The sequence below is a fragment of the Aquarana catesbeiana genome, linkage group LG10 (genome assembly GCF_042186555.1).
Source record: "Aquarana catesbeiana isolate 2022-GZ linkage group LG10, ASM4218655v1, whole genome shotgun sequence".
In the NCBI taxonomy this organism is placed as follows: domain Eukaryota; kingdom Metazoa; phylum Chordata; class Amphibia; order Anura; family Ranidae; genus Aquarana; species Aquarana catesbeiana.
In genome coordinates, this window is record NC_133333.1 from 78213098 (window position 1) to 78229342 (window position 16245).

Genomic DNA, 16245 nt, shown 5'->3' on the forward strand with positions numbered 1-16245 from the left:
GGGGCAAGAAAAGACCCTGGGTCCAGAACTCTTTTAAACTTGGCACCAAGCCCTCCTTTTGAGGGTGGGCAGGCTGCTTCAATTTGCGGACATTTGGAGATCAGTGGTGCAGGACAAGTGGGTCACCAACAGTGTCCTGCGGTTACAAGCTGGAATTACGGAGGTTTCCTCCTCAGAGATTTCTAAGATCCAACATTCCTGCGGATCCTCCAAAAATAAACTTATTGTTTCAAGCACTAGAGCAGTTTGTGCATCAGGGAGTGATCATATAGGTTCCGGTGTTCGAAAGAGGCACAGGGTTTTATTAGAACCTGGAAACATAAGGCCAATCTTGGACCTAAGCTCCCTGAACCAATATCTGTTAATCCAATCCTTCTGGATGGAGTCAGTCCGCTTGGTAGTAGCCTCGCTCCAGATGGGAGACTTCTTCGCCTCCATCGATGTCAAGAAAACAAAATATTACAGCGCACACATGCAAAAAAAAAAAATTATCTTCTGCTGCAAGGCTATTTAAAACACCTAGACATTTTCAAAAAACATCAAAAAATATGGGGATTTGGTCACACCATATTGCTATATGATGCTTAAGCCCACTTTCTGCGACAAAGTACACCATGTTTAGTGGGTCCTACGCTATCCATAGAATGGGAGATCCTGCTTCTCTGAACCATGGGAGCCATACACTTCTCTATATGGGAGAACTAAAGGTCTCCACCCATGACACAGGTGGACACTGATGAGGGAGTGGGGTGCTCCATCCCAAAAGGATTTGGTCAGAATCTATACAATAGACAAACAAGATATTTGGGGGGGCACACCCTAAAAGATGCATTAAAGATGGTGCAGCCATAAGACCATACAACAGAACAAAATATTACAGCGCACATTTTCAAAAAAATCATCAGAAAATATGGGGATTTGGGCTTAAGCACCATATAGCAATATGGTGTGACGAAATCGCCATATTTTTTGATGTTTTTTGAAAATGTCTAGGTCAGGGATATGCAATTAGCGGACCTCCAGATGTTGCAGAACTACAAGTCCCATGAGGCATAGCAAGACTCTGACAACTACAAGCATGAGACCCAGAGGCAGAGGCATGATAGGACTTGTAGTTTTGCAACAGCTGGAGGTCCGCTAATTGCATATCCCAGGTCTAGGTGTTTTAAATAGCCTTGCAGCAGGAGGTAAATGTCGTTGTTTGTTTTTTTTTTTTTTTTGCATGTGTGTGCTGTAATATTTTGTTCTGCTCTTGACCATCTCCTCTGAGCTGTGAGCCCCTCTAGGGTCGCTCCCCAGCCTGAGAGACTGGCATCTGTGGTCAGTACTCTCCAAGACACCGGGAAGGAAGGATCTTCCCTTTTGCAGGTTCTGATCCTGCAACCACCAGCTTACACTTAAGCATGCCTGGGGAGATGAGGACATGGGGTAATCCAGGGCTTGTGCTCTCCAGTTCCGAGCCGACAAGATGTCTTGTTGTATAGGCCCGGAATGGAATTTAGAGTAGGAAACTGCCTTGAAGGAGGACACCATCCTTCCTAGAAGACTCATACACAGCCGAATAGAGGGTTGCCTGGTGCCCCTTACCTGACGCACCTGATCCTTCAGGGCACAGATTTTTACAGGTGGCAGAAATACCTTTGCCTGGACCGTATCCAGGATCAGACCTAGATACGTGAGAGACTGAGCTGGTCTTAAGGCTAACTCTTCAGTATTTATGACCCGGCCCAGGTTTTCTAAATACCTCACTGTGCAGGCTCCACTGTGTCCCAGGGCCTGTAGTGAGTGATCTCTGAGCAGGAGGTCGTCCAAGTATCCGAGCACCAAGATCCCCTGGGCCCTTAAAAGACCCATACAGGTGCTAGGATCTTTGTAAACACCCGGGATGCTGTGACAAGCCAAAAGGGCAGTGCCACAAACTGGAAATTATGTTCTTCTACTGCAAATCGCAGGAACCTCTGATGAGGCTGAAAGATAGACATGTGTAAATACGCGCCCTTGATATCAATGGACAAACAAGATATTTGGGGGGCACACCCTAAAAGATGCATTAAAGATGGTGCAGCCATAAGACCATAAGCCATAAGACCATAAGCATGGAGATCTTGGTGGATCTCCAATCCAGCCTTGACAATGGGGGAAGTCATTTCTACAACACTCAGGGAAGGCAATGAGATGCCTGTCTCACAGGCTGGGGAGGAGTGTTTCAGCCTTTCTCAGTTCAGACAGCACAGTCACCCAGGGAAGCCAGACTCCATCATTATCTTGGAGCTCAGTGCGATAAGACAAGCTCTGAATCACTGGAACCCCTTTCCTGATCAGGGTACACTTGGAAGCACCAGCTCTGACCCATCGGGGGAGTTCCGGGAGTTGGGCAGCTTTAGCGGAAGCAAGTCTGCTCCATTCATGGTGGAAAAAACACTAGCCCTCTCTGCTTTTCACATCCCAGGAGTGGGCAATTGAAAGGTTATCGGAGCTGTTAACTCCTGAACCAAAGAGAATTGGCTCTCCATTGCGACGACTTCAATCTCCTATATTAGATGTGGGGGGGTTTACAACAAAAAGTTAATCCTAGAAACGGGACCACGGATTCTAGCACTTGCATCCAGTGCTCTGGTAATTCCTGGACTCCATTCAAGTTCATTTATGCCTTTCCTGTAGTACAGATTCTACCTAAATTGCTCTGCAAAATAGAGCAGAAGAAACTGGTGATTCTCATTGCACCAAACTCTGTGTCTCTTGTGGACTAGGTTCTTGTATATTCGGGCCTGTTCCTAACTCCTCCGGAAGGGCAGAGGTGAGTTGTATCTGTATTAGTCGCCATCGCCAGCAGACCAAGACATACTGTACCCGTACAGTATTATGTAGTGGATTGTCTTCTTGGAAGTTTACACTGGGCTGACATAAAGCAGTGGGGTTCTGCGCATGTCTATTTTTTCTTGACCCCTGGGTGCAGGACATGTCTTGCAGTACGTGAGCCACACAGCATGGGGTTATTGAACCACATTGCCCAATTGCTTTGCCTACAGCATTGCTGCTTATTCATCCAGGTACAGCAAGTATTGTTGGTGACTGTCCCATAGGTGTTATGGCTTAAACCAAGCTTCTCTCAGATTGGTGCCCACTGAACTCTGAGGTTCACAGGCTTGTTTATTCCTCAGCAAGCCATGGCCTTACATATATCCTCAATTCTTTTTCTGTGCATACTGCCCATTATCCTGCCCTCTGCACTCTTTCCTGCACATAATGCTCATTGTCATACCCTTGGCACTGCTTTTCTGCAGATACTACCTGCTTTCGCACCATGCACACACCTCTCCTGCACATATTGTATGCTTTCACACCCTTTGGCACTCCTTTCATGTATTTTAATAGTATAATAACCTTTAGGTGACTGGACACTGGCAAGTTTATGAGGGCCACCACTGGTCTCACAATTTAGTGCCACTTCTGATTAGAGCCCTTATAAGAAACTCAGGCGCTTCCTCCCGCTCTTTCACCACAAGGATTTATTCAGGATGGTCTACACTTGGGTTGCTGTGTATTCTGTACTGGTTTACCCGGTCTCCCACTCTCTAATCCATGAGTACCCCACAGAACAATGTCCTTACTGGTAACTGGCGGACACCAGATGAAAGGGAGCCGATTTAAAACACCAGGCAAAAATTTGCTCTGCCGAAGGCCCACCTAACCTCAAAGTGACTATGCATTGCTTGCACTGGAGCAGGATATGGTTTTAACACCAGTCTCGGCATTCAGTTCTATTTCTATTTCAGTAATGCCGCAAGTGGCCTATTTGACTAAAGCAGAATCTTCTGCATCTTGTATCACAATTTCTTGGACAGATTATGGCCTTAATATAACCATCTTTGCTCAAAAACGTCCCACCTCTTCTATTCCAGTTCCTCAACCGGAATTTGATCCCAATGTGCCAGTCCTAGAGGGTGCTGACATAGAAGGGAATGAAGAGGATACTGAGGAAACTATAATATTTCTGTCCTTCAGATTGTAACTATAGGGAGTGTCATACAACATCCTTGCTAACTATGAAAAGCTCATTGCCGGCCCCCACGCAAGCAGACTTTCCTCCATCCTTCCATACCCATTTGAGTACATAGGGACCTGCAAAATCCTACAAAACATAAATGAACAGAATGAATGTGCAGTAATGTAATTACTGGGTCACTTCTAAAAGTATTTTTATTCTTCCACCATCTCCCCAATCACATGTGGCTGCACTAGAACATGCCCAGGTGACCTCACACAGCCCTCTCACAACGATGCAACTACTGCTGGATCATGCGGAAAACCTAAGCTGCCGGAATCATGTTCAGCTACGGGGCATCTCCGGAGCTACTGTGTGGGGTGGGGTCACGTGGACCCTCAAGGCAACCATAAATGCCATTCCCATTGCTTAACAAGCCACCGACCTCAGAGCCAGAGTTGGACTGGGTACATAAGGTACAGGGTTCACATGCAGGCACCTCCACTCCTCCCATAGATGTGCTAGCCAGAGTCCATTTTTACACCATAGAGGAAAAGATCATATGCAGGGCATGGTCCAAAGTTCCTCTAGACTTTGGGCAACGGTCCAGATTCTCTTAGATTTATCCTGCTGGAAAGCCTGCTCTTAGAGTTATTACAGAACTCGGGGGTGGGGGGGGGACACTTGCCACTGGAGACACTCCTTTCACTTTCTGGTATGCAGGGACAATCATTCTTTTGCACTCCACATGCATGAGCAACTCCCAGATCTCTTCAACCTTCCTGGAGACACTGGAGGTCCTGATTCCTGACTGCTTGGACTTACCAGATAGCACTGATGGTTCACTCCCCTACTGCCAAGGCCGCAAAGAGCCTGTAGACCCAAGGTCCATTTTTTTTTCCTAATGTCTTTTGGTCCCATTTTCTTTGCTGGTACCTTACGGCTCACCCCCAGGGGGCTTTGAGTGGGATCTTTTTGGAGGAATTATTTCTCCACTAGTCCCCTAGAGAGAACGGTCCTGTGGGTCTTGGGTTGAGGTTGCCCCCTGGATGGTCGCGGTTTGAGGTTGACTGTTCCTGGGACCCTCCAGTCTCCTCTCTGGAGCCACACATGTCTGTTTTACACCAGCTTACGTCCAATCCGATCCACTAAAAACAGACAAATTGGATCGATTCCCCTTCTGTTTAGGGGATTGGATAGCAGTCGTATATAAACGGACCGGTGGTCCATTTACATCCGACCGCCCATAGAGGACGGGGCTCTGTCTGCTCTGCATGAGCGGACACAAACCAGTCATCCGCCTGCTCAGTGGGTATCAGCGGACAGATCCCCTGCTGGGTAAGTGGACTCCTAGCGGAGTCCGTCCTGTGTGAAAGGGGCCTTACTGATCACCTTTTGGAGACTTTGAGGAGTGGACACAAACCAGTCATCCGCCTGCTCAGTGGGTATCAGCGAACAGATCCCCTGCTGGGTAAGTGGACTCCTAGCGGAGTCCGTCCTGTGTGTAAGGGGCCTTACTGATCACCTTTTGGAGACTTTGAGGAGGGGTATCTAAAGTTTTGTAATTGTTAGTGTTGGACTTGCAACCAGATGGTGGACAGCATACCCCTGGGCCTACACTGACACCTTCATTCTCACTGGATGACATAAGCAGTTTTCTGCGACAACTGGGCCCGATTTCTGAAGGAGGACCATATCTGCCCAGAATTATTTTAAGATGATTGTCTCGCAGAGAGTGAGAGGCATGTCTGTTTCCTTTCCTGTTTTACAACCCTTTTTCCTCCCCCACACTCCCAGCCACTCTCCGGGGTCTTCTCTAGAGGGCGGTAACCCCCCCCCGTTTTCCCTTTACATCAATTGATCATGACTGGGACCCGTTTCACGTCTTTGAATGTCAGGGGTCAGAGCATCCTGGAAAAAGCATTCCAGACTCTCGGATCTTAAAAAGCTGTGTACACAGAAACTCAAACTTATTTTAGACAGGACAAGGTACCAAGGCTCACCAGCAGGGACTTCTCCTGAGCCTATCACTGCAACGCTCTGCTTTCAAAGTCCAAAGGTGTCAGTATAGTGGTAGCCATGTCGGTTCCCTGGACCTATAGAGACGCCTATATGGACCCCAAGGACTGCTACATACTCCTTAAGGGTGATCTATGGTCTACCACAGTGACCCTAGTCAATGTCTATTTTCCAACTGCGGATCTCAGTTTACTTCACTATGTGATGCCAATCCTCCTTATGGAGGGCATCTTCGTGATGGGTGGAGATTTTAATTTCTTCCCTGAGGCCCTGCTGGATGTTTCCAGAGGTTCTTTTCACTTATCGTACTCTGATCTAAAAAAGGGATTGAAAACACAGCTCCGGGGTGCTTAACCTGGTTAATCCCTGGAGATTGATAAATCTGACAGAGGAGGATTACTTCTATTACTCCTATTACTCATCGGTCCATCACACTTACTCCAGGATCAACTTCTTTCCAATTCAACATAAAGAACTGCCCAAAGTCACATCCTTCCAGATCGACATTTCTTTCTCAGGCCATTCTCCGATATTAATTAGATGTGGACTTCCCAAACATTCATAGCAGACCATAATTCAAGCATGCATTGTGTCAGTCCAAAATAGGGGTGGGCAGCAAATGTACAGCCCACCTCCAGAACTGTACCAGGCCTCATACCCTCTACATATTGGAGGGAGGGGGGTGGGGGGTTGGGCTTTCCAGAGGGTAAACTTCCCGAGCAAAACACCTTGTCTCCATGATGAAGAGGACAAAGGCCTCTTCCACACAACCCTGACTTGTTGGTTGTTGGGGTCTGTGCGTGGGGCTTATCTGAATCTGGAAATCCCCTAAGTGGACCACCAGAATCGCCCCCCCCCCCCCCCCCCAATCAATAAGGGGACATAGAACCCCTTGTTTGCTTACCAAAAAGCACACTATTCACTGCAGAGAGGAATGCAGTGCACTAGGCAGTGATAACAGAATTCCATTCCTCCCCTTTCACCACCCACATGAATGCCCAAAAACACCCATTCCCTACAGGAAGTCAGATCACTTTGAAATTCAGCCAGAAGGATGGACATCAGAGACAGAAACCTGGTTTATACAGCTATAAGAGCTAAGCTGTACACAAAGCGACAGCGTGTCTGTGATTCTTTCACATGCACAATGCATTTGTTGTTTTGGGGAGGAAAACCTGGAACCATCCAGACGTGCTCTCACTTCTTTATGGCTTCCTGACCGCGTCACCCTGCAACCTCTCTCCTGCGATTCTACACCACAGGTAATCTGAAATAGGCATATGTTTACAACCCAACAGGCAGACACAATTGTCCAACTGGACAAATTTAAGAGGCATGTACACAAATGCTGGAAGTCTAGCTAAATGGGAGAACTGGAGCTGCTAATTTACGAGGAGGATTTTGAGGGAATATCCGAAGCTTGGTTTGACAGCTCACATGACTGGCTGGCAACCATTCAGCGGTATTCCCTATATTGTAGGGACAGGCAGGGTAGGAAAGGGGGATGGGTATGCCTGTACATCAAGATTGATTTACAAGTGAACGTGAGGGACAAGATTACTAATGGAGCAAGCAAGGGGTGGAATCCTTGTGGTTGGTGCTCCAAAGGGATGAAACTAATTAGAGAGTAATAGTGGGTGTATGCTACAGGCCCTCTAATCTGAGGGATGAGGAGGAGTTTGACCTATCACAGCTAGGAATGGCAGCAAGGCAGGGCAGGTTTTTATTATAATGGGGAATTTCAATTATCCAGATGTCGACTGGGTGGAAGGAACTGCTCATTCATCTAAGACTCACCATTTCCTAAATATCTTGCAGGACAACTTCATGGGTCAGTTGGTGAATGCACCAACAAGAGATAATGCGTTACTAGAGATACTGATTTACGAACAACACACACCTGATCGCGGATGTGGAAATACGGGGCAACTTAAGAAATGGCGATCACAAGTTAATTACATTCAGTATAAATCACAGAAATAAAAAGCACAAGGGTAATACAAGTACACTGAATTTCAAAAGCGCCTAACTATATTAAATGAGATAAAATCCTAGGAACACTGAGGAAAAATGTGAGTACTTTAAAAACATTAAATAAAGGTATTGGCCAGTGCATTCCAATGGGCAATAAATAAAAAGAGCGAAGATTAAACCTGAGTGCCTAAACTATAACGTAAAAAAAAATGCATATAAAAGCAAAAGAAAAGGCCTTCAAAAAATATGGGGTTGAGGGGTCTTTGTCAGCATTCCAACACTGCAAGTAATGCAATAAGTGTAAGAGCGCAATCGGGGCTGCTAAAATACACCACAGGCACATAGTGGAGGCGAGTTTAACCATTTCAATACAGGGCACTTAGACACCTTCCTGCCCAGACCAATTTTCAGCTTTCAGTGCTGTCGCAGTTTGAATGACAATTGTGCGGTCATGCTACACTGTACCCAAACAAAATTTTTATCATTTTGTTCCCACAAATAGAGCTTTCTTTTGGTGGTATTTGATCACCTCTGCGGTTTTTATTTTTTGCTAAACAAATAAAAAAAGACCGAAAATTTTGAAAAAAAATAAGTTTTGCTTCTGTTAAAAAAAAAAAAAAAAAAATTGTAAATAAGTAAGTTTTCTCTTTCACTGATGGGCACTGATAAGGCGGCACTGATGGGCACTGATAAGGCGGCACTGACAGGCACTGATACGGAGGCACTGATATGCGGCACTGATGGGCACTTATGGGTGGCACTGATATGCAGCACTGATGGGCACTGAAAGGCGGCACTGCTGGGCAATGATAGGGTGGCACTGATAGGTGGCACTGATGGGCACTGATAGGCGGCACTCCTGGGCACTGATACTGGGCACTGATGGGCATCCCTGGTGGCACTGGCAGTAGTAGGCATTGGAGTGGGCACTGATTGGTAGCTGCCTCGGCATAGATTGGCAGCTGCCTTGGCACATAGAGGCATTTCCCTGGGGGTCTAGGGGCATACCTGGTGGTCCAGTGTGGATGGCTTCCCTGGCGGTCCTGGGCGGCTTCCCTGGTGGTCCTGGGCGGGATCCGGGGGGGCTGTACTGATAAACAATCAGCGCAGACCCCCCCTGTCAGGAGAGCAGCCGATCGGCTCTCCTCTACTCGCGTCTGTCAGACGCGAGTGAGGAAAAGCCGATCACCGGCTCTTTCTATTTACATCGTGATCAACAGTGATTGGACACCGCTGATCATGTGGTAAAGAGTCTCCGTCAGAGACTCTTTACCTAGATCGGTGTTGCAGAGTGTCAGACTGACAACCTGCAACAACGATCGACGCAATGCGATCCCCCGGGGGGCGCGCAGCGGCTCAATATTCCTGATCACGTCATATGACGTCCAGTCAGGAATATAAAACCACTTTGCCGCCGTCATTTGGTAATAGGGCAGGCGGCAAGTGGTTAAAAAAAAAAACATTTTATTTTAAATACCAGTAAAAAAAGGGAGGCCAAGAGCATATTGGCCCCGTAAAGGATGATGAAGGGAATTTGCTTACAAAAGACAAGGAGAAGGCAGATGTTTTAAATGTATTCTTCTCCTTCGTTTTCACAAAGGAAAAAGGGGGATATAATAACCAAAACTGTAATGTTAATAACATGTCACAGAATGTACCCTCATGGCTAACAGAAAACAGTATCAGAAATAGACTTGGAAAAACTTAACATAAATAAGTCACCAGGACCAGATAGCTTACACCCGAGGGTCCTTCAGGAACTAATTTTTATGGACAGTTGACTGGAATGGTAGCAGCTGATTGGAGGAAAGCCAACATGGTACCGATATTTAAAAAAGGGCTGAGATATAGCTCTGGAAACTACAGGCCAGTCAGTCTAACAACAATAGTTTGTCAACTATTGGAGGGGATAAGGGACTACATCCAACAATTTCCTGATGAAATCCGTATCATTAGTTGTAATTAGCATTGATTCATGAGCGATCGTTTTTGCCAGACCAATCTGCTAACATTCTATGATGAAGTCAGCTGCCATCTAAAAAAGGGTAGGCCTGTGGACTTGGTATATCTGGATTTTGCGAAGGCATTTGATACAGTCCCCTATAAACGTTTACTTTCCAAACTAAGGTCTGTAGGCATGGACCATTAGGGTATGTACCTGGATAGAAAATGCTGAGACTCATACCCAAAAAGACTGAGTGCTGTAATAAACCCCAAAAGGTGCTTCAACAAAATATTAGTTTTAAGGGTGTGCACACTTATGCAACCATATTTTATTTTTTTATTTTTACTTCCCTCCACCTAAAATTTCAGTTTGTTGTTCAACTGAGTTGTACAGTTTATAGGTCACAAGGTCAAAGAATTCTGAAATGATTTCTTTGTCTCATTTTTTTATATCACAGAAACCTGACATTTTAACAAGGGTGTGTAGATTTTTATATCCACTGTAGATTTGCAAAACAATGAGATAAAGGAATATTCCTGAACTTTGTTTTATCTCATGGTTACTGTGAAATTGTGTGAATGCATCAATGCAGTCAGTGCATGCTATCTAAGCTTGCAGAGCTTGGATTCATTGAATGAGTTTACCAAAAATGTAAATTTTGCAGAATATACAGCCTCATTCTAAATCAGTAAGCTCCATTTAATGCTTGATAAAATAATTTATTATTGTATCTTAAATAGAAAACTATCTCTAGATAGATTTTTACTCTCAGTATTTTATTAAAATAAATTTGATAAAAATCCGATTTAACCACTTAAGGACCAGTCTTGTTTTGGAATTTAGGTGTTTACATGTTTAAAACAGGTTTTATCGCTAGAAAATTACTTAGAACCCCCAAACATTATATATTGCTTTTTTCTAACACCCTAGAGAATAAAATGGCGGTCATTGCAATACTTTTTTTCACACCATATTTTCGCAACGGTCTTACAAGCGCGCTTTTTTTTTGGAAAAAATTCACTTTTTGAATAAAAAAAATAATACAACAGTAAAGTTAGCCCAATTTTTTTTATATTGTGAAAGATAATGTTATGCCGAGGAAATTGATACCCAACATGTCGCGCTTCAAAATTGCGCCCACTCGTGGAATGGTGTCAAACTTTTACCCTCAATCTCCATAGGCGACATTTAAAAAATTCTACAGGTTGCATGTTTTGCGTTACAGAGGAGGTCTAGGGCTAGAATTATTGCTCTCGCTCTAACGATTGCGGCAATACCTCACGTGTGGTTTGACCACCGTTTTCATATGCGGGCGTTACTCACGTATGCGTTCGCTTCTGCGCGCGAGCTCATCGGGACGGGGGGTTTTAAAAATTTTTTTTTTTCTTATTTATTTTACATGATTTTATTTATTTTTACACTGTTTAAAAAAAAAAAAAAAAAATTGTCACTTTTATTCCTATTACAAGGAATGTAAATATCCCTTGTAATAGAAAAAAGCATGACAGGACCTCTTAAATATAAGATCTGGGGTCAAAAAGACCTCAGATCTCATATTTACACTAAAATGCAATAAAAAAAAAAAAAAAAAAGTCATTTAAAAAAATGACATTGAAAAAAAATGTGCCTTTAAGACGTATGAGCTGAAGTGACGTTTTAACGTCGCTTCCGCCCTGCAGCGTCATGGAGATGAGTGGGCGCCATCTTCTCCTCACTCGTCTCCAGGCACAACAAGGGGACAGACGCGATCGCCTCCGCCGCTACCAACGGCTCCGGTAAGTGGCGGAGGGCACCGGATCGCAGCGGGAGGGGGGACCCCTCTTCCGCCACTGATAAAAGTGATCTCGCTGTGAATCCGCTGCAGACACCACTTTTATCTGAAAGCCGACTGCCGCACGAAAACGTGGATAACGGGATTATAGCAGCTAGCTGCTGCCATAATGACATCCGCTGCCAAACTTAGGACGTACATCAGCGTGCGGCGGTCGGCAAGTGGTTGAATAAAAAAAATTGTGTTTTTTTTTTTTTTTTTTTTCATATCATTGATTTATATCCACCCTTCCACAAATGAAGCTCATTCTGACTTTATTTTTAGCTAAAGAGGTCACATCCCTCTGGTGAGTAGGAAATGTAACCATACACATTGGGTGCAACTGCAAAGCTATCTGCGTATGGTGATGGTGTTACGTTTTGGCAAATATATCACAGAAGAACTCATGGACTTGATATTCCTTGTAAAAAGCCTTGTTAAAAGAATTATAACAAAAAAAAATCTTTGACTTCTATCCAGTGGAAAAAGGGCTAGCAAAGAAGTGGGCTCTTGTGGTTGAAGAACCCCAGGGTCCTAGTTTGATGCAGCTCCAGGAAGATTTTTTTTTTTTCGCCAGTATGGTCCGCACAGATCTGAAATTGCCACCTCATCTCTGAAGGTTTCACCCCTGGAACCATGGTGGCCTCCACAAGATCCCCAGTCATTCCCATTACACCCTCATCCATAGGAGGTTATTTATGTGGATTTTATGCACCCTAAAAAGGTGTTTGCTCCACCAAAGAGATTAGCTCAGCAGTAACCTATGAAACAAACATCTGTAAACTTTGTTCAGTACATCTTTTGACATGACTGGGACTGCATCACAGCCGGCAGTTGTGGCTATTGGAGTCTGCCAGAGCCTTAAGGTTGAAGTGAGACATCTTTCCAGGGATTAGACTCCACAGGCAGTGAGGCTGATTTAGGGGAGTGTTTTAGCAGATTTTCATTGAGCTCTTTCTTTTGCAGTGGATGTCTCCAAGCAGAGTTCTGCCCCCCCCCCCCCCCAGCAAAAAAATAAAGTCAGCAGCTACACATACTATAGCAGCTGACTTTTAATATTAGGACACTTGCCTGTCCTGGAATTCAGCGATGTCGGCACCCCAGCCGATGTTTTCATTGGCTCTCGGGTTCTGCCGCCGACATTGCATGTAAGGGAAACCGACAGTAAAGCCTTGTGGCTTCACAGCTGGTTCCCTACTGCGCATGCACGAAGTGAGCTGACTTTTTTAATGCCCCGGGGGAAGGAGGAGCAGGGCCGAACTTCTGAGGGACGAGTACCTGCCACCGGAGGGGGGGAAGGAGGCAGATATTCGGAGCTTCCATTTTTGGGTGGAACTCCGTTTTAAGCTGGCCGTACATGAAATGAAATTCAGCCGGTTCAGCACAGACCAGTCAAACTTTAACCCATGTATGGGTAGGTTGGTTGTACAGAATTCGATTTACCATTCCACTTTTGTACAACCTCCCCAGATGGATTTTTGCTGCATGATCAGTGGTGCAGGCTATAGCTGGCATAGCTGATCAGTGTGTTCTGATGGCAGAGAAGTCTCCCCACTGTAAAAATTCAATAGCTCAGCAGGGAGAATTCCCCAATCCACCTCATGTGGATGGGGAAATCAAGCATATATTTGTTCAGCCCACTGGTTGAAGAAAAAAAAAAACTGCATCATCTATGGGCGGGGTTAAAGGATTCCATTCATCAGATTTCGCATTTGTGACCTTTGTTTGTACGTACTGTATGCGCACATACAACGTTGTGTTTCTGGTCTTCGTGAACTTCGCTCAGAGTCTCGGAAGGATGGGTTTCTCTTGCAGGGAATCACTCTGGTACTGCAACTTGATATAATGGTTCTTCGTCCTTGAACTTTTTTTTTTTTAAATGTGGTCTTGTTTTTCCACCTCAGCTAGGACACGGTTTTGCCACCCTTTTTTTATTTATTTTCCCTAGTCCTCAGTTGTCGGGGGACAAGTCCCTCCACCCTTTTGGATGTGGTTCAGGCTGTCAAGAAGTATCTGAAGTTGGTCAAATATGGACAGAGACCAGCATCAAAAGAAGTATGGCACCAACATCCCTTAGAAATAGAAGAGAAATTTAGGAGATCTGGGACTTTATGGGTGCATTACAACATAGAAATCACTCAAGGGTATATGTAAAAATATATACAAAATTTTATCAAATGATCAATATAAAACTGATGCATACAATCATAACCATAGGTGTGCACAAACATCCTATTAATGACAATGATTTACTGTAATCACTTTCATATTTTCATCATGTTCATGTTTTCTACATGTTTCGCCGTGTGGCTTCCTCAGGAAAGAACGTGAAGATTCATTTATTAAATATGAAGACATATAATCAATCAACTTTAAATGTGCACAAAAAACTGAAAATCAAGAAATTAGTACAACAAGAATTAACATAACTCAAGTATCTGAAGTTGTCTACAGTGGTGAGGTTATTTGATTCTCTATTTGTCCTTTTTGAAGGGCCAGAGAAGGGTTACACGGCTGCCACATTTTCTGTTTAACACTGGATTTGTCTGCTTATCTATCAGGTCTAATAGTTTGAACTGAAAGGCTCCAGCTTTTCCGGTGCTGGCTCATTTTACTAGGAGTGTAGGTGCCACTTGGGCTATCTGTCATCAGTATTCAGTGGCTCGGGTTTGCATGGCGGCAACCTGGTCTTAAGTTCATACTTTTACAAGGTTCTGTCTGGTGAATGTTGGATCTGCTGAGTATTTTGCATTTTGTTTGCAGTGTTTTGCAGGCTGCTGTGTAGGTTCTTTTGAACTGTAGGTGGTTGCACTGTCCCCCACTCTCCTAATGGGCATTGCTTTAGGACAGTAAAGTTAATAGAGCTGATCTGTGTCCCGTGGTGTACTGTAAAGAAAACTGGATGTTTGACTTCCCTGTAAAATCCATTTCTTGGAGTACATCAAGGGACACGGAGATCTCCCCCTCTGTTGGGATGTATGGCTTGCTACAAAACTGAGGTACTTCCTATATTGGAGGGGTTATTTAGGAAAGCACTCCCTTGGCAGTGTCCAATCACCTGTACATGCCTCATAACTCTTGAGTAAAGTATAATAGAACTGCTCTGTGTCTCATGATGTACTCCAAGGAATGGATTTTACAGGTAAGTCAGAAATTTGGTTTTGGCCTTTGTGCCCTTACCAACACTGGTGGTTTTGGATTTGCTAGTTTACAGGTCACAAATGATCAAAGATGACCAAAGTTCTAGTTTACAGACTTAATTTCATTTTAAAATAGTAACATGCATATATGTAATATGCATTTATGTGACGGCAGAGCGGTTAGGCTTTGTAGCTCTGCTGCTGTTTTATATGCGTGACTGTCTTTATTTGGTGCGCAGTCTATTGGCGCTTCTAGAACTGTGACAGAGCTTTCACTGACAGCTCACGTTCAACTTTCCATGATCAGGCGTTTGTAGGATGGGCTCCCGATGAAGTCAGTCAGCACTATGCAGCCAATCAGTGCCGCATGATCAGGAGCCCCACCTATTAGCCTCTGACATCATGGCCAACTTAAAGTGCTGGCTGTAGTTGGTGTAAAGAGGTTGGTATCATGTGAATTTAACTGAAAGTATTCCATCTTTATGTTAACAGCAAATGGAAAGGTTTAAGGTAGTAGAACGTGAAACAAAGACAAAAGCGTACTCTAAGGAAGGTCTTGGTTTGGCTCAGAAGGTGGACCCAGCTCAGAAGGAAAAAGAAGAAATTGGGCAGTGGCTAACGGTAAGATTTTTCATTAGCATTGCGGTTGTATTTACAGAACAGATTTTTTTTTTTTGTGTGTGTGATTGTAATGGATTCTAGAACAACAATTTTTATTTCTGTGTTATTTGGGAGACTGGTTGTCTTCTCTGCAACTAGCAGGCTGGACACTTAAAATCAGAAGGCTCATCTCCTTGTGGGCATTACGATTCTGCAGTCAGCCAGCCTTCCACCATTTAGCTTGGTGTCCCTAAAGAGGTAAGACATCTGTCCCAACTTTGCCTCTGGTTCATTTTAGAAGATTTCATGCTACGGACCATGTCACCCCAGATCCGTAGATCTTCGAGATTTACTGCACCTGTATTTGTAGCTTAGTAATCCTCTGCAGCTGATGTGGCAAAGTAAAAAAACTCAGATGTTCACCAGAAAAAAGACATGAGGAGAGATGGGAAAGCCCTTTTATAGTGTTCTAAAAATGTATTATTTTTAGAAGTATGACAAAGTTGAAAAGTACTTGCAGAGAGTATAGGAAATAATCACCCAACTTTAACCACTTGAAGACCAGGCCTTTTTTGGAACTTGTTTAAAAGTTTAAATTTAGTATTTTCTTTGCTAGAAATATATATTTACACACTGCATTCGGAACGTATTTACAGCGCTTTTACCTCATTTTGTTATGTTACAGCCTTGTTCCAAAATTGATTAAATTAATTATTTTCCTCAAAATTCAACAAACAATACCCCATAATGAGAATGGGAAAGAGGTTTGTTT

At 44.1% G+C, this 16245-nt stretch overlaps 1 protein-coding gene across 1 annotated transcript in view; it reads left to right on the top strand.

Annotated features, from left to right (window-relative positions):
• The window catches only part of CNOT3 (CCR4-NOT transcription complex subunit 3), a gene marked incomplete in the record, with an annotated part of 468179 nt that overhangs the window by 116125 nt on the left and 335809 nt on the right, over positions 1-16245 (top strand). The window contains 1 exon segment of the mRNA XM_073602305.1: positions 15366-15494. Coding sequence (XP_073458406.1) covers positions 15366-15494 — 129 coding nt within the window.